This window comes from Electrophorus electricus, chromosome 2 (genome assembly GCF_041902795.1).
Source record: "Electrophorus electricus isolate QZ-2024a chromosome 2, ASM4190279v1, whole genome shotgun sequence".
Classification (NCBI taxonomy): Eukaryota; Metazoa; Chordata; class Actinopteri; order Gymnotiformes; family Gymnotidae; genus Electrophorus; species Electrophorus electricus.
In genome coordinates, this window is record NC_137498.1 from 27455942 (window position 1) to 27478134 (window position 22193).

General features: G+C 37.7%; 2 protein-coding genes across 4 annotated transcripts; both read right to left on the reverse strand.

Moving 5' to 3' along the window:
- Positions 1 to 456: 456 nt before the first annotated feature.
- vamp1a (vesicle associated membrane protein 1a) lies at positions 457 to 9298 on the reverse strand. 2 transcript variants are annotated; one of them, XM_027002274.3, is made up of 5 exons: positions 9148 to 9298; positions 8361 to 8496; positions 7821 to 7979; positions 6031 to 6082; positions 457 to 2157 (listed from the first exon to the last, which is right to left on the reverse strand). In XM_027002274.3, coding segments are annotated over exons 1-5 (366 nt in total). In that variant the 5' UTR covers positions 9150 to 9298; the 3' UTR covers positions 457 to 2140. The 2 variants fall into 2 exon arrangements, with proteins under 2 accessions (XP_026858075.2, XP_026858076.2); XM_027002275.3 differs by lacking the exon at positions 457 to 2157 and having other exon boundaries at positions 6023 to 6082.
- Positions 9299 to 10791: 1493 nt separating this feature from the next.
- iffo1a (intermediate filament family orphan 1a) lies at positions 10792 to 22022 on the reverse strand. 2 transcript variants are annotated; one of them, XM_027002271.3, is made up of 9 exons: positions 20555 to 22022; positions 18666 to 18726; positions 18400 to 18495; positions 18060 to 18200; positions 16328 to 16515; positions 14474 to 14591; positions 13692 to 13781; positions 13288 to 13418; positions 10792 to 13136 (listed from the first exon to the last, which is right to left on the reverse strand). In XM_027002271.3, exons 1-9 carry the CDS (start codon positions 21520 to 21522, stop codon positions 12989 to 12991), a joined length of 1941 nt encoding a protein of 646 aa, XP_026858072.2. In that variant the 5' UTR covers positions 21523 to 22022; the 3' UTR covers positions 10792 to 12988. The 2 variants fall into 2 exon arrangements, with proteins under 2 accessions (XP_026858072.2, XP_026858071.2); XM_027002270.3 differs by having other exon boundaries at positions 16328 to 16518; positions 20555 to 22020.
- Positions 22023 to 22193: the final 171 nt, after the last annotated feature.

Consider the following 22193-nt stretch of genomic DNA (forward strand, 5'->3'; position numbering starts at 1 on the left):
GCCAATGTAATGTAGCTGAGATATGAGTGATGGGATCAAATTTTCTAGTTCTAGTAAAAATTCTGGCTGCTACATTTTGAACTACTTGGAGCTTGTTTAGGCACTTAGTAGTAGAAGCCTGGGCTTCTTTCATTAGAATTACAGCCCTAAATATTTTAGTAACACGTCATGCCAATGGTCATATGTTGATGGTATTATCATTTGCTTTGCTGCTTTTAGGTTTGTGACAGTTGTATACATTGTAGAATTGTAGAATGTTGCTATAACCTTGTGTATTATCTTACCATTTGAAATGTGGCACTCCATCGAGCCTTCAGGTTTTACAGTTTATAAGTTTTTCCCTACCAATCACTTAATAGTTTAGAAAATATTTAGAATATAGTAGAACATATTGTAATACATTGTTAGCTACTGTGATCTTTAAAAAATATAGACTAGAAATTATCAAGACAAAAGGACAGCTGTCAAGCACAATTTATTAGATTAGAATCAGCGCATGATGAACAAATCAACATCCTATTATGGACCAAATGAAGCACCAAAAATGGTGTACCTAATGATGCCAAAAATGTCATTTTGCAATAGACCACACAACATCCATTCTAGCCTTTTCTAGATCTGTGAATCTATGCAATTGTTTTACAGTTGTTTGCATCCTGTAATTAACCATATGTGTTACCAACCCATGAGTTACAATTTCATTGTAACATTCAGTACTTTTCATAAGTAGCGTATATACAGTAATAATGGAACTGCATATTTTAACATGGACTATTACGAGGACTATTATGAGGACTCTTATTTTGCACATTTTACTGTAATTCCTTACTTTACCCCAGGTTGTTGTCAATTCCCATTTCCTATAAATGTTGTGCATGGATCTAAGCATAGGTCAATAGTTCCATAAATATTCACACAGTTTCCCACCAAGTACTTCTTTTTCAATCACAGTTTCTTCATGGGAGTTTGCTTACATACATTTCATACCTCTTTTTGTGCATATTCACTGTTTATAAATGAGGCCCCAGTTCAGTGGAGTATGCTTGTTATTATTGTGTGACTTGGGGCTAGAACAAAATTTCACAATTTCTAGTCTGGAGGAAAAGTATATTTAACCAATACAATATGTTGAATTATGTAAACCTGTCTATATCCTTCATTATACAAATTAACTACCAGTTCATTAGAGATAAAACAATTCAGCAATTACAAACAACTGCATAATTTAGGTTCTATGCTTTTAAAAGAGGCATTAAATACTCAATGAAAAATAGCATGAATATACACTGAAAATTCTTAACTTCTTAACTAGTCTTTACCTTATTTTTCTCATATATATGTTATTATAAAGGTATCTTTACAAAGGTAACCCACAGCTTTCAAAAAATTGATTTGCATGGCTCACCAATCTCAGGGCTGCATTCACTAACCAAAACAGAGAAGGTTTGCTGATTTAGGAGTATATCTCCTCCAGCTACAACCACCAACCACAGAGAATCAAAAACAGAATCAAACAGTTTTTTTTTTCTCACTGAAGCTTTGGGAATACAATAATTTTGTACATCTGAGGGTCTTGCTAGAGACAAAACAGTGAAGAGAATCTCACAGCTAAGTGACTATTTGTGGCTCTGTAATAAGAAAATGAAGGCTCATAAAGTGGCAGTCCTGGGTCATACATACATATATATATATATATATATATATATATATATATATATATATATATATATATATATATATATATATTTAACACTTTGCCTGTTAATCCATACCATTTGAATACCCTTTTCCCACATATTTTTTCACTTTTTGTCTGCTGTCCATTAAGAACCTTTGAGTCAGACCAGGCTAAATCCGTCATCCTGAAAGGGACAGTTTATTGGCAGAGCCAAAACAATGAAGGCGAAGAAACACAAGGAAAGACATTGGGTGAGATAAAACAAGCATAAAGTGGAATGCAGGAATGCCACCGCACTGAAAGCAGAAAGGTTTGCAGAAGCACTGTGCCCGTGACTACATGCGTGCTGTGGTTTGGATGACGGGCATCAGGAGAAAAGACAGGGGAGGTTGGGGACAAGGCGTGGTCACACAAAGCTCCCCTGGCATAATATCTCATGTCCTTGTACACAGATGCGCCAAGTCAGTAGTAGAAGTACACTGTGGAGAAAAGATGAAGAAAGGATAGAATCAGAATCACTTTATTTTGCCAAGTAGCCAGTAGATTGGAGGATGTTGTCATGGTGGGCACACTCATGTATGACAAGTTATATACTAAACAGACCAGGCAAGTCCACAGACTATTCACAAATATTCAAGTGGTGGGCACACCCATATATGACAAGTTATATACTAAACACACCAGGCAAGTCCACAAACTATTCACAAATATTCAACCTGAAACATTAAAGAAGCAATACATAATTTTTTTCTAGTAATTCTTCTTCACATTATAAAACTGACATTATCTTGAGACTTGGTGATATAAGATCATAGATCTTATACTAAATCTATTTCATACATGGCCACCTCCATGTGAGGGGGCCTGCTCTATGGAGCATAAACTGATTCATTTGGGCAATCTGATAATCTGATTCTTCATCTCAATCTAATTCACAATCTGATTCTTCATCTCATGTAAGAAGAATTTTATAGGAAAAAAAACGTAAAAAAATCACTTTCATAAACATTGTCTCTTTATAATGGTAAAAGTGACTTTTAAATTAAAGGAGAATAAAATCAACTAAATAGAAAAGAACAATATAGCAAATATAGAGAAGACAATATAATGGGAGCTAGAAATATGAAAAGGCTAATATGTACTTAATAGCTAAATTAAAGCCGCAAAAGACAACAGTCTCAATTGAATTTGAGAACAATCAGAAAAATACTTAATTGAAGCTATTATTTATGTAGGAAAAGCCTATACAACATGTTGTGTATATTTCCTTCAAAAGATAGCTGAACGGGGCCTGCATTTACTTTTTTTCTGTATTTACTGCATTTTTAACTGCATTTACTTTTGAAGCAGCTAATTAGCTGATCTATGTTATCTGAATTTGGCTTTTGCACGTTTTGGAATTTGGTGATGTTACTTAATGATTTCTTTTTACATTCCTTAAAAAAATCAAATCCAGTACTTGAGAGATACAGCACAGAAGATTTCCTATAACTATATAGAGAGAGATTCAAAATTGTAACTAGGTTTCTCTGGAAAACTTATATACTTCACTACAATTTTGAACATCTCAGTATCTCTTACTACAGTGCAGTTACTCACAACTCACCTGGAATCTACACACACACACACACACACACACACACACACACCTTTATCTCTGAAGAAGCCACAAGTAAAGCAGCCACAGCGAAATATCTACAAAGAGTGAGGCAGGTCCTGAGAATGGGAGGATGATCCAGGCTATGAACACCTACACTCTACCAGTCATCAGATATCCCACTGGCATAATAAGCTGGCCAATGGAGGAAATAGAAGCCACTGACATAAAGATAAGGAAAGTCCTCACAATGTACGGAGGGTTTCATTGCAAAACCAGCACCGTGAGACTATACACTAACCAGAAGAAGGGCTGAGGATTAGTGAGCATCATTGCTGAAACATCAAATATCCAGGAAGATGGCCTCATGTGATGAAGTGCTTAGAGATCATCTAAGACAGCAGAAAAACAAGGAGGATGGAAATAAGGAGCAGCAGGATCCATCATGACAGGATAAACCCTTGCGTGGTATGTACCACCAGCAAATAGTGGAAGTGATTGATATGGAGAAATCCTACCAATGGCTGGAAAAGGATCCCCTCAATGACAGCACAGAGGCACTAATCATGGCAGCACAGGAACAAGCCCTGAATACAATATCAATAGAGGCTGGGATCTACTACACCAAGCAGGACCCCAGATGCAGGCTGTGCAAAGATGCTCCTCAGACAATCCAGAACATAACAGTGGGAAGCAAGATACTAACAGGCAGAGCATACATAGATCACGTATACATGGCTGCCATAGTATACAGAAACATCTGTGCCGAGTACAGGCTGGAAGTTCTGAGGTCAAAATGGGACACACCCCGAAAGGTGGTGAAGGACAGGGCTAAGATGTTATGGGACTTCCAGATCAACACTGACAAAATGGTAATGGCTATCCAAGCAGACATAGTAGTGATGGACAAAGAGCAGAAGTAGTGATAGATGTAGCATTTAAACTTACAGAATTTGGCAGACACTCTTATCCAGAGCAACTTACAAAAGTACTTTTTCATTCACTCATAGAATGCATCCTTGCCAGTACAGTAGATTAGAGTCCAAGATACCATTGAACTAGAATGCTTTTGAAATACAGGGATCAGTGCTGATGCCTAGAAGTGCAAAACACATATAAGCTCTGTCTCTGACAAGAATCAGTACATTAAACAATATCCTACAATACATACTAGAGTTTCAGTTAGTCAACACAGGAGCAGGATCAGTGGTCATTTAAATACTCCACAAATAGGTGGGACTTAAGTCTGTGTTTGAAGACTGTCTGGACAGCCAGCGGAAGTTCATTCCACCATCTGGGAGCCATGACAGAGACTTGCAGCATGGTATTTCAAGCTGAGCTATAATTGAGGTTTAAAGTATTCAAGGTACGAATCGGGCTTTGGCATCTTGTATGGAGGAGCTAGTCCATTTTTGGCTTTGTAGGCAACCATCATGGTTTTAAATGTGATGCAAGCAGCTACTGGAAGCCAACAAAGGGCGCACAGCAGTGGAGTGACATGTGAAGGCCCAGAAGAATCAAGACAGATGACAATTCGGCAGCTTTGGCAGCATAAATTTTCTCCATCACTGCTCTGAGGGCTGTTTCGGTTGAAAATCCCAAGTGATCGCAACATCAGGGCCAAGGAATATGAAAAGCTCAAAAAAGAGCTGAGAGAAGAACTGCAAAAGATGTGGAAGGTGAATGCAACAGTGGTTCCCATGATAATGTGAAACTGGGAGAGTACCTACAGCAGATTCCAGGATCTCTGTCCAGAAGTGTGCAGTCCTTGGAGCAGTTAAGATTATATTCAGGACCCTGAAGCTACCAAGCCTGAAGGACCCAAGCTTGAAGGAAAAAGAGACACCCCAGAGGAGGGTGAGTGGGGGTGCATAATGGTGTGTGTGTGTGTGTGTGTGTGTGTGTGTGTGTGTGTGTGTGTGTGTGTGTGTGTGTGTGTGTGTGTGTGTGTGTGTGTGTGTGTGTGTGAAATTACACACAAAAAAACAACAAGAACAAAATGGCTCCTACAGGCAAAAGTCAGTATTTAGTGTGACCTCCCTTAGTCATTAAAACATCTAGAACTCTTTTGGGGACACACTCCTGAAGTTTTCTGAATATATTCTGAATATATATATTTTACCAGGCTTCTTTGTGCAATTCCCAGATGTATTTCTCTATCCAGGTGATCCAATACTGTCTCTATAATATTCTTTATATTATGCAATGTAATACTCTGTGGAGGCCAGTCCATGACTGTTGGTGTTTTATCACGTTTTTCTCTCCAAATATGATTTCACTACTTTAGTAGTGTGCTTGGCATGGTTATAAAGCTGAAAAATGAAACCATTTCCAATCAGTCACTTTCCAGAAGGAATGGCATAATGAATTTAAACCTGGCAGTACTTTTCAGCATTTATTATCCCATCAATTCAGACAGTTCCAAAACTGTCATTGGCAGAAATGCAGTTCCAAAACAGGACAGACTTTCTACAGATTTGAAATATTAAGCACCTTATGACACTTGCAATTGAACTTTGGTGCATCCTTTTTACACACACACACACACACACACACACACACACACACACACACACACACACACACATCTATATATATATATATATATATATATATATATATATATATATATATATATATATATATATATATACGCACGTGTGTGTGTGTGTGTGTGTGTGTGAGAGAGAGAGAGAGAGAGAGAGAGAGAGAGAGAGAGAGAGAGAGAGAGAGAGAGGGAAGGGAGTTTACTCACTGAAGACAATGCCCATCATGATGACTCCGATAATCCCCATAATGATCATCATCTTGGAAAAAAGAAAAAAAGATCATTGACCCTTTGCTTAGATTCAGGTAAGACCACCAAAATGAATATCCCTGTTGCTTTGTTAGTCAGTTTTCTTCTCAGAGTGGTGAATTTTTGCTCAGTTTGTATTAATTTATAGCTAGTACCTTGTATAAGAAGAGTCCTTTGAAAATACCCTTTTATCAACAGGTTGCCAGTACTAACACTAATTCTGATAACGAACACATGATATTCAAATGTTGTATTATGGGATTCTATTATTATCTATCTATCTGCATTTATACTTTTCAGGTTTGTTTTCTTTAGCTGGTCAGATTTTTGTTTTCAGATAAGAGCACAGTTTAAGATTTATATAATCATTTGATGAAATGGCTTTATTAATACATTAATGTTGTACATTGAAAAATCTAATTCAGTAGGTAAGGTTCTCCATCCTCATTTCCTTTATTTTCTTTCCATGTTTAGATCTCACTGAAGAACACTACAATTATTAAATAGTTTGCCTATGTGAAAAATATCCTTAAATTCTAAATCTCTTGACGTTTCAGTATTTTAACATCCACTTGTTCTTGCTCTGTATTCATCAGGGGCATCTTTATTGTCTAGGTCCAAGGAACATAAGAAGATCATTTTGCTACTTATGACTTCACTTCAGTAGGCCCTTGAGATTTGTTTTAGCAACAGGATAATTTGTTCTGCTGTGCATAATGGTATGGTGTGTGTGTGTGTGTGTGTGTGTGTGTGTGTGTGTGTGTGTGTGTGTGTGTGTGTGTGTGTGTGTGTGTGTGTGTGTGTGTGTGTGTGTGTGTGTGTGTGTGTGTGTGTGTGTGTGTGAGAGAGAGAGAGAAATGAGAGTAAAAGAGGGAAGGAATGATTTGTAGCAGTTGCATCACAAATCACAGCAACTGGGAGTTAATCCAGCCATGCTGTAATCCAGATTGGGGCTAGGAAAACCCTCCCCCAGGGACTTGATAGAATGGGAGTTTCATCCATCTGTGCAGAAAGACAGTGGGGGTAGGGACAAGTTATTGGTGGGGGTGTTACATTTTTTCTGAGGGATACGTTGCTGGAGTGCTCGATGGATATTGTAAAATATAATATGTAAAGTGAATCTGACCGAGGATCTGATCTAGATATCACTGACTCAGACAAGATGGCTGCAATGTGAGAGTGACAGGGTTTGTGACTTATCAGAGCTGCCAATTATATACATTTGCTACACTAGTGATTTATAGACTGAGTTACCTGTAAATGAGGCTCCCGCATCAACACTGAGTCAGCAATGCCCTACACAGCAGCTCCATCAGCAAACCCTTCTATACTGTTAAAGAAAGGACTCAGTGATGCAGGAACTCAGGAGTAATGGCACTACCCTAAAATCCTGTGAGTCCTTGAACCACTTATTACCATTTTTCCCTATTTTGTATATTCCCTGTTAATTAGTTGCACAAATATTTGAGCTTGCTGTATCTATTGTCCATACTTTAATCCTGCAGTACAATTACCTTTAAAGGCAATGCAGTTTAAATCAATATGATTTATAATCTATTATATCAAAACATTAAGTCAAATAATTAAACAATACAAGTCATAACTTAGTTTGTAATTAGATTTGAACCTTTTAATTCTTCCTTATTTTTTATATAAGTATTTTAATTCTAAAAATCCTTTTTGTTTATGCTAAGCGAAGCCTGAGCAGTTCTTGGTGCAAACACTGTGAGGCATGCTGCAGCACGTACCTTGCAGTTTTTCCACCAGTACTTGTTCTTCAACTTGGCAGCACTGCTCTCAAACTGCGAGGCTCCAGCCTGCAGCGCGTCAGCCCGGTCGTCTAGCTCTGACAGTTTCTGGTCCCTGTCCAGGACCTTGTCCACATTCACGCGCATGATGTCAACCACCTAGGCAGGTTCATTTGAGGGAAGAAGCAATACATTATGTTCTCATCTAAGATTGGCTTCAAATTCCAATCACATTACATTTCAGTTTTTGAATTTCTCCATGGCTGCCTGTTAGGATATTTGTGGGGAAAAACTATAGCCTAAGTTGTTAAACTTATTTTCATCACTGTCAGTATCATCTCAACAAGATGTCAACAAAATGTCTCACACTAGAAAATCAGAATGAATTGAACATTCTAGTAATCAAGTTTGACTCCATACATTGGTAACCTAAATTGGTTACCATTGGTTACTCTGAATATTTGTTCATGGCCTCTGTCCTGCAGTGTCTAAATGTCAGATCTGTTCGTTGTGTATTTTTGTTTTGTTTGCTGTGCTTACTTCCTCCACTTGAGCCTGTGTCTGTTGGAGCCGCCGGTTGCTGCTGAGGTTTGGGACTGTACCTGGTGTTCCCCCTTCACACTCAGGAGCACCTGGGGCACCTGGGGTGGCAGCAGCTTCTGGAGTGGGGCCAGACCTATGTAAAGGAAATAAGGGTTTGCGGCATCAAAGATAAATAGAAATGATGTAAATTGAAATGCAAAACTTTAAAAACAAAAGTGTTTTATTGGTACAACTGAGCCTTGTGTTTCCTGTCCTGCAGCAATTACACATGTATAAGCAATGGGCCTCATAGTCAACAAAAATAGAGAGACGCAGATACGTATGATGTCTACCATCTAGACGGGTTCACTAAGCAATAAAAGCAGTGAATTCCAGAATACAGCAATCGCATTCTCTTCCACGAAATTAATATAATCTTTTTACATCTTTTATTAAAGTGCAGTAACTCTTCTTTGCGTTTGGATCAGACCAGTGTTACCTAAAATAAAAAATCGAACTGATGTCTAAAGATACGAATTTACTTTAATCTAACGCAGGCACCAATACATGAAAAAAGTATAGCCAGAATGCTTTGTTGCGTTTAAGAAACGATTACTAAGGTACTATCGAATGCAGAAAGAAAGTGTATTAAAGAGCGGTGAAAAATGTTAACGAAAAAAATAGGAACAACTACCGTTTTAAATCTAAAATTAATACAACGTATCCATTTTTGATAACAGGATCAATATTTTAGTGTTTTTCCTCTGAACAGTAAAAAAATTAAAAAGTCGCATATGCTACTTACATTTCGACGGTAGGAGGTTAACAGTGAATGAGCCCAGACAGAATAGTACACTGGATGAAAGAGATGAGAGAGAAAGAGAGAGGGAGGAGGAGGAGGAGGAGGAGGAGGAGTTCGAGTGAAGGATTGATTACTATAAACCAAAATTTTCCGTTCACTCATCTTAATTAAAAAGATCTTAATTCATTTAATTAAAACTAAAATAAACGACTGCCCTGCCTGTTTATAAGACAAAGTATGACGCTAGATGTAGAATCGCGAATATTTTGACCACGTCATTACAAAAGTGCTGCATGCTGCATTACCGAAAGAAAACCACTGTTCACGGCAAAATAGTTTGAATAAAGCAAACGGTCACTAAAAAGCACAAAGCGGCGAATAATGCTCTTGAAGGTGCAGCGACCCCACCCCACCTCACCCCACATCCCTCCCCGTGCGGAGTTTTCTATACCCTCCCTGTAGTCTGCAGTTCATGGGACAGCATTTCACGAGCCTGCCTTTTCCAGACTGCCCGTTGCTTAGACATCGCACTTACGTTGGATACTCTGTCCTCGAACTGATGTAAATAAGGTGGCATGTGGTTATTATTTCGAAAATCATAACGTCTCATGAAATGTGCGTCTTATTTTAAATCTAATATGCAGCATATTGCATAGGTGCTGTTGTGTTCTGCATTTGTGTTTAGGGAAAAGTGTTACTGAATAAATTTACGTATTACCTCAACTAATCTTAAAAGGCTTTCTTCATATGGCATCATATTCCTTAATGTATTTTTAATTTTTTTGGAATATGCCACATATATTGTAGCCTCCGTTGCAAGGATAAAAAGGATATACAGGGAAAATCTTATTTTACAGCAAATGAGATGTAAATGCATTTTGCTGTTTGGGTTAATGGAGGGTGCCATCGGTGCAGATATCAGACAAGCTCAGCAAAATCCAAGAGATTGGAGATGGTAACAGCTATACAGAGAGATGAACTCAGAGCACCAATTAGTGACAGCAGATTTAAAGCCCAACTGGTAGGGCTGGTCACTATTGCTTCAAATATATAAACACATTTGAAAGAACCCCCACCCCCTTCCTGGAATAGAAAAACAATTTTTTAACTAATTGCAATACTGCTTTTGACAAAACTGGATCAAGAACAACTGCTAATGGAAATGAGCAAGCATAAAATAAACCAAACATCAATATCATTGTCATACATGCTGCAAATGATTACTTCTGAATCAAGTTAGATGTTAAAATTCTGTATAAGATCTAAAGGTCTCTCTGGCTATTCTTTGAGTGTGTGTGCAATTGCCTTTGTATTCCTGCTACAGTCAATATTTCTGTATTGAAAATATGAATCAAATTGACAATCAAATCTGCAATGTCATGCTAATACATAAATAAGGTCAAGGGTTGAAAGAAATTTTTGCTTTTGAAAGATTTGCACAGTTTGAGACATCATATATAGACCAAAGCAGTGGCATAGGTTTCATTTCAACTTGGAGGGTACACTGCTCACACCATATGAGCAGGAATTACTAGGGGGGGGGGGGGGTCTTGTCACCCACCCCCCCTGCACACACATAAAAAAAAATCTTACTATACCTATGGAACAAAGCATTTTCCTCTTATAAACACATTCATACATGTCAAGTCTTTATTCATTTGGAATTATAGTATTCATATATCCACATTTGTATGTACATCAAGGTTTAAAGAACTACTGTATTCTGGACATGAACATGTATCATTTACATTTCACAGAACAATTTACATATACTAATTTGTTGTCATGGTACAAGTCAGTTGTGATCTTATGAGTGTTAGTTCTTACTAATGATTTAGCATACTTAATATGTCTACTAAAAACATAGTCTACAAAGGGAGATAAATGGTAAACTCATCCATATAGTCCCCAAAGACCCCTTTTATATATTAAAATAGATTAATCCATTTCAGCATCTCAAAAACTGCATCAGACAATCGACTGGCAACACACATATGTATATTATTTCAATATAGTGATAGCTGTTATCACTGTTGTCTAGTTTGAATAATTAACAACCTCCCAGAGTTGCACTTACACAAAACTGAATTAATTCAGTTGGTGATGTAGGTCTATGCACCAAAAACACCAGACCCTTGCTGCAGTGAGCTTTATATCCCAGTTATGTCTCTACCATAGCATGAAAACATGCCATAAGAATTACTTAACTATATGAACCTAAGTGTTGCAATGTAAAACTGCACAGTGAATGACCATACAGAGCGTTGCACCGCTGTACTTAATGACTATACATAGTATAAACTACATGGTAAACAGAATCCCTTTATTCGAGATCATGGCCACACAAAGACAATGGTAGATTTGTTGAAAATCCATCTAGTGGATAGATGTATTTTTGCTAATACTCGTACTCCTTTGTTTATCCTTGTCATTTGTTTCCTTGATTCTCTATTCAAGTTATTAGCTGCATCTCAAAACCTAGGCTGCATATCTCAGCCACTACGTCAAGTAGGCTGTTCTAATGTGAAGGACCCTTCAAATACAGGCTAGAAATGTAACCTACATTTGGAGTGATTTGAAGGAAGCAACTGATGTATCCTTTCTGGTCCTCGGTTACCCACAGTTGTCTGTGCATGTACAACGCAAAGACAAAAAAACAAAACAAAACAAAACCAGAAAAAAAAACAGCAAAACATAAATGGCAGAAAATCAACCTTCCGTAGCCGAGTTCATTTTAAAATGTGTTTTTCACACACTTGAATCTATCTGTCTTTATTTGAAAGGTTTAAAATGACTGATTAAGATGTATATAGATGAATGTTTTAATCAGATATATGTGCATATATATGTAGTTTATCCTACTAGCTATATAAGATAGCATTCCATAACAAATGCTAATCAAGCTAGCAAAAGCAGAGCTACACATCTCAACGGACACAAGTTTCACAATGCTATTTCAAGAGGCACTGATGTCACCACGCAGCCTCGTTAGACTGTTTGTTCTATTTGTGCAAGCTATAGATTACTAAGGAGGAGTCTTCACAGAATAGTCCTACTGAGGACTCACCCTGCCTCAACTGCAGACTAGGCTTTGGAAGAGAGCTATTGTCTTTTTCCACGACTCTGACCTTTGGCCCCGTACTTCATCTCTTAAATTATTCTGAATTTTTCCTCCACCCTGAATGATTTTGTGATTTGGTCCAACTCTCTAGATATTTATTGGCACGTTTCATCTTATTTTGAGACAAGTAGCATTACAGTGTACACATAATTAGACATATCTGGCTTTCAAACATGTCCTTCTGTATGCTGCTAGTCCCAAAGTGAAGCATGTTTGTTTAAGTTGTTGGCTAAGAAAGCATCTTACCGTACTTTACCACTGCTGGCATTATAGGTTAATTACAATACAAAGTATTAGTTAAGGGATTATTATCTTCATGTTTCCATTTTCTTCAAGTTTCCAGTAGTAAAATAATAATTTGGTTATCCATTTATCCATTGGCAGTTCCATGATTTGATGTAACTGCTAAAGTATGGCCTTTGAAAGTGTGTAAAACTGATTCTGAAACTTTGTGGTGTAAAACATTCTGGAGAAAGTACCAATAATGTGTTTAAAGTGTTGTTGTTTAGTGCAGAATATTATTAAATGTCCTAAAACAGTGGCAACTTCTTTTAAATATAGTAACAATCTCTCGCTAGAGGGCACCAGAGAGTTTTGTGAATTTGTGATACTGTAAAACTATGAGGCTACCTCATCATCAAGGTAAGGTGTGGATTTACAGAATCACTAGTACACCATGAAATAATAAACAGTCTTTGTTTATAATTACACAAATTAAGGTTGTTAGGATTTCCAGGTAAGGTTAGAAGGGTTGTCCTGAGAGTCACAATACATTTCAGTGGTCTCAGCATCTGATGAAATATTCGACTTCCTCGCCGTCTCTCCTTCCTCACAATCTTCCACAGTCATAGAAATGAGAAGGGGGGATTTTCTGGAAGAAAAAAATCTTTTATCAGGAGGGGATATCAATGAGCTGATTAAGATATAAATGCTGTCACTGTACTTAATGTGAAACGTTATTCATCATATTACTTCATAACTTCCTTAATGATGTATTTTTGTCTGTGTGCATGTGTGTATACCTGTCTCCAGTCTGTGTGATGAGCCTCCTGCAGGTCTCCATCTGCACATCCAGCCCTCTCTTCATACTGCACATCTCCATGTACTCATGCAGGTGCCTATTCATGTCAGACTTGGCCGTGGCCAACTCCAGCTGTGTAGAGGCAATGAGTGTGTGTGTGTGTGTATGAAAGACAAACATGGATGCACATTACAAGGTCTGTGACATCAGTTCTGAATCATGCTATCAAACCTTCAAACAATAACTCATATGCACAACACCACTCTAAAAGTTATGTATTTACATCAAGAGGAGGCATGAAATACCTCAACGCCTTGCTTCCACTTAAATAGGCCCAAGTTTGTTAGAAGGGTGAACTGCCTGCAGACCTACACACACTTGTCCCCAGTTCCAGACTGTTCTTACCTCAATCTGGTCTATGGTATCTTGGTATTCCTTCTCGCGAGACTTGAACAATGACTCAGTATCTTTTATCACCTTTTCGATTGACTCCTCCTGTTGTGCATGTGTGTGTTGTGGAAAAACACAGCAGGATCACATTTTGGATTCAGTTTACCTAATAATCTAAAATTAGTGTAAAACCAACACTCAGCTGAAATGATCATATGCTATATTTAGATAACACACGCACACACACACGCACACGCGCACACACACGCACACTCAAACTCAATTTATTCAAATGAAATAGTTGTGTTCACTAAATAGACATGTTTACTAAAAACAGACCTATGATATTAATTGTCTGAGTAATAAAAATTCAATAAAATATAAATAGATACTGGATTATAAATTGTAGTAATACAATTATAACACAAATACTCTGTTTGAAAATAAATTTGTTAAATAACATGACATTATGCATAATTTAGCTTAATGTCATGCTCCCCAGAAAATAACCAACTAGCTCTCACACCCTGGTCCAAACTTAAACATTCCATATATATTTGAACAGGTGGCTTCATGTTTTCTAATCCAAGCAGGGGTTTTTTTTTGTTGTTGTTGTTTTTTTTTAATATCAGTGCATCATTTTCATTGTATTGCCACTGCATGTATGGTCTTAAAACACTGTCGCAAGAATCCTTTTACTAAAATGAACTGTCGCATCTCTGCATTCCAATAAAACAGGTGCTTGGAAGACATTGCCAATTTGCCATGCAGTCTGGTGAGATCCCAAAATGCTGTACCTCTCCCTGAGTCTCCACACCCAAAGCGTATCCTGGGAAATCCTCCCAAAGCAGCAGTGTCTCCTCAGTCTCTTCCCATGCCAGACTATCACAGTCATCTTCAAACTCACACTCACGCCTGCAAGACACACAAGCATGCAGTTAAAATATTAGATTCAATTGGTTTCAGCCAATGTATAAGAGAACTCACATACTCTGGTGGACATGCACTTGACATATTGGCATATGGTGTAGACATAGAGAAGGACCATTCCCTAATTTCATTTGAACTACATATGAGCCACAATATAGTAACCGGCAAGGTTACTATCACTATCATGCTAGATGCATGATCACATCAGCCATTGCACCTAGATTTATTGCAAATCTCCCAGACTTTTCATTTGCGACTAGGATACCCTCAAACCCCATGGCATTTGATCAAATAACTGATTAACTAATAACTGATAAAATGACTGCTTAGAATCATTATTCCGCTACACACTCAATTATGTTGCTCCACTTAAGAATAAAAATTAGAGACAAAAAATGAGTACCTTGGTATAAAGATCATATTTGCAATTTAAAGCAAAACACTCAAAAAATAGAATGTAAATGGCACCATACAAAGACTGTAGTCTTCCAGCTTGCATGGAAGGAGAGCCTTCTCAAATATAGAAAGGCACTTATTATTGCTCGAACAGCTTATCTCTCGACACTAATAGACAATAATAAAATAATAAATAATAAAATAATAAAAATATCCCTAGATTTCTATTAAGTACATTTGCACATCTAACTAGGAATAAAACTGACTCCAATGTTCAGATTACATCATCACAGTAGTGAGTTCATGAATTTCTCTAATGAGAAAATTAAGCACATGAGAGATAACATTGAGAGTATTAGCGTGACATCGGGTAGCTAATTAGAAATCATAACAACCAAGTCAAAAAGGACTCTAGAATCCTTTACACCTATCCAAAGCCAAAACATCTAAGAAGCTACTGTTTGTTGTAATTGGAAATATTGAGACAGTACCATAAATGGTATGGTTTCACTGCATCCTTTATACTGACCTAAACTGCTTTTGCAAGCCTGGCACCTTCATGGGTGCAAAGTGCTAGTTCTTTTTTTCTTTTGAAACAAAATGCTTGTCATATACAATATAAACTTGCAGACATGAAAATAAAACTCAGATCATTCTAAGACCTGATATCTGCATGAGTGTCTCTTGAGTCTCCTTGAGCTCAAGTCTCTTGCAGCCCTCCAGGAGGCTGACTGACTACAAGAAGACAAAGTGAATCCTGATGTCCCCCCCCAACAGCTCCTATTTAACATGCTGTTTTTTTTGTCATTTTATTCTTCTGATATAGTTTTACTTGGTAATTCGTTTGTCAGTTTTTACTAGGTGTTTTCTAAGTTCAACAGTAGGCACATTTTAAGGTAATGACCAACTTGTTCGAATACCTGGAAAATCATGTAGAAAGATGAGATACTAATCAAAATGATGAGATACTATTCAAAATGCAAATGGTCAAAATGACCGCTATGGGCTTTATAGGTAGAAATACCTCTAAGTTTTTTGTGGTTTGTAATATTAATTTCATAATAATGTCATACTAATATATGTACTAATATAATAAAGGTCACAAATTGATAGACATGGGTGTATTAATTTGTCAAAGCTATTAAAGCTCAAAATTTCAAAATGGCCAAAATGACCGTCCTGGTGGATCTAGTAATAAAAGCAAATACTATATTTAAATAGGCAGATTGAATTGTTATCATTGTTATGTTAGCTTTAAGCAATCATATGCACACATACATAGCGAAAATGACAAGTAGGTTTTACTCAGGAACTCAGGCACTTACAACTGGTTAAGCATTCTCTGCATTTCTTCATTGACCTGACTGGTGGATGAGCCACACAGGTCCACATCTTTATTCCCACACTCGTCACTCTCTGAGATGCTGGTTGGTTCCTCACCCTCATTGCTCTTGGCAGAATGAGGGGCTTGTTTCCGAGGACGGCGAGTTAGCGTTGAAGGAGGTGTGGCCACCTGCTACATTGAAAAGGAAAGAGACTGTGACATGAAGCATGATAATAAGGGCAATATATCATAAAGCAAAGTATCAAATGACACTGAAATTTCAGAGTTAGTAAAATTATTCAGATAAACATTTTTGAGATTACTTCACACTGGCACAGTATAAGTCTTTGTACTTTGCTTGTCAAAGTTAGAGGTCTGTCTGGGGAGTATGAAAGATTTAATTTCATGCACCTGAAATGCATGTACTGTCTTCAGTTGCCAAGTCAACAATATTTAACAATGTTTAAACAACCTAAATGGCCCTGTTTGAACAAAACTGGCCATTTTGAGTGCCTGTTCCTTTAATATTAAGCCACTGCTCACCCCACCCCACCCTTCTTCAGTGGATGCAAGAAGGGCTCCATGCTACCATCGCAACTGTTGTGCATGAACCCTTGGCAGAATCATGGCTGTGGGAGAAAATATAATGACATGACCATATATATTTGAAGCAGAGGCAGACCTTGAGTTTACTCTGAGGTCAGGTCTCTGCTATTTCTAGTAGCTACACACACACTAATACACTGCAAAGTGTACCTAAATTACAGATGGAATTAAAGTACATTTTAATCTAGCACAACATGCTAATGTCACCAAGCCTTGATTACCAAAGTGGAACACAACTGTAACTTGATTTTAATATTTTCATTCATGTCATTCAGTGTTGATAAGATGAAGTTCATCTTACATACATTCAACTCACAAACTAATAGCAGTATTGTGGATCCTGCAGCAAGTGATGCCAATAACCTAGAAAATTACATCTAATATATTACCTCAGCTGTAGTGCTCAACAGCCGAAGAAACCTATGAGTCAGCATAACTAACTTCATTGTCAATCTTGCTTTGTCAGTCATGTGCTGTACTGACAAAGGTTGTAAAAGCAGTCAGACACAATGTAAGTAGCTAGCTAACACACATACAGGTTTTGGTCATTAGTACGTGGGCTGTTAAGGGCAGTGATAGCTCAGTGGTTAAAGTACGTGACTTGTAATCAGAAGTTTGCTGGTTCAAGCCCTGCCACTGCTGGGCCCTTAACCTTAACTTTCAATTGCTCAAGTTGTACTCAATCATAACTTGTAAGTCACTTTGGATAAAAGCATCAGCTAAATGTAAAAGCACTATCAAAAGTAACCATTCAGTTCATCTGAGGCTGGGGACTGATCTACTGCTTTGTGCTGGTATGCATTGCTTGTAAAAAAAAATGGCACACCTTTACAAAGGTAGTTCTCAGGTGGATACTCTCATATGAGGAGATGGCATAATTCTAATGAGTGCTGTAATAATTTAAAAAGTAGAGCCAAATCTGAAATATATGTTTTCTCATGTGTGCAGCCAAAAGAAACTGACTAGATTGTCTTATTTCACAGTTTGTGGGCTGGTAGGCACTCCACATAGCCAAATATATGTCCACAATTAATTTTAAAATGCACTTTTCAAATTATATCCCCTTCTTGACACCTTCTATATTACTGACTAAAACAGTTACATGGGGTGATGGGTAGAGGACTCACCTGGAATATCTGAATCATGTCCTCACAGTTCCTCTGCTGGGCCACATCACATAGACGCGCGGTGATATCTATCCGTCGGCAGATGTCCATGTCCACCTTCATGGCCTTCTCCTGGATTTTACTGTCCAGTTCTGAGAGGTTCTTTTGGAAAACACAGGAGGACAAATAGAAAGCAATGAAAACAAAGAAAATGACAGGAGGAAAATAAAGGGAATAAGCAATAATACTACATGTTTGAATTCAGCATCTGATGTTCATCTAAGAACAAGTTTTTTTTCTAGGATTGAAAGTTCTGCTCAGGGATATGGATGAAACAGGTTACAGTAATATGATGACTCACATTGCTCATAAGGCCTTTGAAGAGGACCAGCTCTGCCTTCAGCTGCTTCACCCTCAGTGCAAGCTCATCCTGACACACCTCACTCTCCTGAAGGTCCTACACACACACACACACACACACAGATTTTAAATTCTACATATATTATTAAGTACAATGGCGAAATATAGAAGAATTCATGAATGGTTGGATGGATGGATGGAATTTATGCCAAAACAGATCACAGATTTGATAACTGGTCAAAATTGATATCCACTGTCTTAGTTCACCTCTTCAAGCTCTGCAATCTTCTCTTGCAGGTCCATTCTTACTGTATATTCCTCCTCCCATCTATTATGAATAAAATAATATTAATATATAAATGAATAAAAGGGAATAAATGTGTAGCATTAGTGGATATTATATTATTTACAAATTATATATGTAAACCAAACATCAAAAGTGACATGAATGCTGACCTGCATTTTAAAACCTTTAAAAAATAAATGGTCCTTGGCTACTGCAAAAAGGTGACATTGGATTATTTGTGTAGTATGTAGCTACACATATTTCTAAGTGAAATACTAAAGTTAATAATAATTTGTTGAGTTTTTCACAATAAGAAACTGTGGATGGTGCACTGAGCTTCATACAACACAGAATCTTAGCCAAAATCTCTTAATCCCTCATATAATTTAACCCTATAGTTTGTAATAGTACTCTTATAGATTTTCTGATTTCATGGCACCTTGAGTCTGTATGTAATGTCTTAAATAAGCCTCTTTACATCTACCCACTGTTTAGCAGGAGAATTTAGCACCATAAGGGAAACAGGCTCTGAAATACAGTGCTGTGCTATTTAATCAACACTTGGAGAAAATAACAAAATAATGGCGCCTAAGATAAATGTCATGCCACCCACAGTGACAGAGAAAGAGAGAGAGGGAGGGAGAGAGAGAGAGAGAGAGGTGGGGTGGTGACCATTAAACCCTTCTCTTGTGGCATCACAACCACTAGCAGCACTCACAGCAGTGCTGCATTGCAGATGCTGAGCCAGATTTGGGAGGAAGCAGAAGGAAATGAGAGATGTGTGTAGGGAGGAAGGTCCACAGTAATTTCAAATTTAGCCATTATTTTTCAGTGTAGCAAAGCTAAGAGGGTAAATCTGGGTCGCTTTGACAAAATCTCCAGCACACACTCCAAAATGCAAGGACAAACCAAAGTGATGGTGCAATCAAACTATATATATATATAGTTTGATATCTCCTTTATTTGTGTATATATTGTGTACTTATCTGCAATTCTCTGCATCTATATATCTATTCAGAGAAACAATGAGAAAATAAGAGCAAGAGAGAGGGATAATAAAAAGGGCAGTGTAGAACACTGTTTTCCAAAAAGAAAATAGACCATTTGGGTCAGAGGTTGTTCTACGGCTGTGCAAGCAAAGTGCTTTCATATAATGTTATATACAGAACATATATGTAGATGGATATTTATATTCCTACTTGTAAATTCAGTATTTAAGTGTTTTTATAGAGTATAATAATAATAATAATAATAATAATACATTATTATTATTATTATTATTATTATTGTATATATTCATAATAACTAATGTTACAGCATTTGTTTTCAATGTTGGCTTACAATATGATAGATGTTTTTAGTTTGTTTTTGTTGTGCTATCAGTATAACCTTGAATCCTGTCACGACCAACAAACATTTAATGTTCAAAATTCAATAATTACTTCAAAATCGCTTTAACCAATTTCGAATCACAATGAGCAGATTTTGAGCGAATTGCTAGACCTTTGTCTGCACAACGATGGCAATTACATCACTTTTACAATATTCTTGTTTTATTTTATTTTTTTTAATTTTGGCTTTTAGAAGACTCAATCGTATATTGCCACCTAAGATCCCATGAAATCTCTAATCTCTGGTACGCAAACAGATCACCGGTGATCCTCAGTTCCTCAGTTAGACCGTTGGTTACTCATTAAAGTTAAACTACTCAGTATGTAAACTTTATATAAGGATTACCTTAAATGTCTTTGGTTTAAGCCTCAGAAAGTTGCGTAAATGTTGCAGCATGCATAAAATTTGACTGAACACTTGCTTTATTCATAGAGTTTACACCTTGGTTACACAAAGACAGAAGTGTCGAATTACTGACCTTCGTTTATATTCGTCCCGTTCCCGCTTCACTTTAGCCAGTACGTTGTACAGGGCCCGAATCTCTGGGGTGATGGTGTCGATTTGGACACCTACTCCGTCTGGATGCATGCACGACACACCGGGCCCTGCCACTCTCGACTCCCAGCCCGTGCTGAACCTACGAGCATGGTTATACGACCAAATAGTCCCGGGGAGAAACCTAGGCGGGGGATTAGTGGATGTACCGGTCCCAGTACTGACATATTTCTCATTGTTATTAGAGACGGTCTTTGACGCAGGATCATGTGAAGATAAAGGGCTGATGGTGAAATTTGGAGTAAAATTTGAATTCGAGTCCGTTGCACTTAAAGGGTTTATGTTTTCGTGCACTTTACTGGTTTCAAGAGGATTAAATGTATTGTTGAGCGTTGGTGATAAGAGGCCTCTGGACAGGTACGTGGAATTGTTTGCGTTATGAATCGGTGTTGGGTCTGGCCTTATCGTTATGGGTCCGATGAACCCAGTCTGAACCCCGATGTCTCTTGTCAGCGGTTTTTTATCTTCTGCACATCCTCCTCTACCATAATTGTTTTCCAAAGCTTGCTGTAACTGTTTCTCCAGAGCTTTATTCCGCCGTTCTAATTCATGTACTTTCGCCAAGAAGCAACGAAAACGCAAATTAAGAGTCTTCAGCACGCTAATGTTGGAACCCAGATCGTTGCGTAAGGCCACCGCGGCTGGAGGCGGTGCTCGGTTGAGAGAACTGTTAAGGTGGAGAAAAGGTACATCTTGCCCCGCACCAATGTGCTCGCCTAAGAAAAAACCCGGCTCAGGTGAGCCAAACACGGGCTCTGTAAAAACGCCAGCGGTTGTGGTATCTGACAAACCTGTCACCTGATTCTGTTGCTGTTGGATTAAGTATGCATTTTCACTCAACACAGGATTCATTCTTGAGTAAGAAAATCTGAAATGCTCGAAATCCGGCATGAACTCCGATTTAACCTTGTATCTTGAAAGCTAATTCCGTTAATTATCTAAGCAGTCGAGTCGGACCAGGTACACTTGTTTACCTTAGATGCCTGAATTCAGATGAATAAAGAGAATTATCTAATTCCACAACACAGCTCAAATAAAAGTAATCTGTATGAATTCCGGAAAAACCGTAGACTAATAAGTGGTTTCTATATGGGAGTACAGGGTACTGTACCTGAACAGAGGTAGACGTCCAGGAGACAAGATAAATCCATTGGTAACTGGGTATTTAAGGACCAAGCCACAAATAAAGGCGAAAGGCAACTGCGGCTGTTTTTACCGCATCTGGAGCAGTATATGCTCAGCTGAAGCCATACATTCTTACATCACGGTGTTAAGGTGATAATGTGAGTTTAATAACCGGCTTAACTCATAGTTCTATTTAACTGGTGTATATTTGACCTATAATTCATTGCTGTATAGTTAAATATTTGACCGTCTTCTATACGTTTCGGCCATCTTGATGCTTTTTTAGTTTTTATTGTGCGCTACATTCTTGGTGCTTAACGGTACTTATGACAAATTCTAACGTCACTGATCACGACAGACGTCGAAACAAGCGTACTTCAAAGCTGGGCCAGAAAGCTCAAGCCTTCTGCATCTTGCAATTACATTTTCATGGCCGA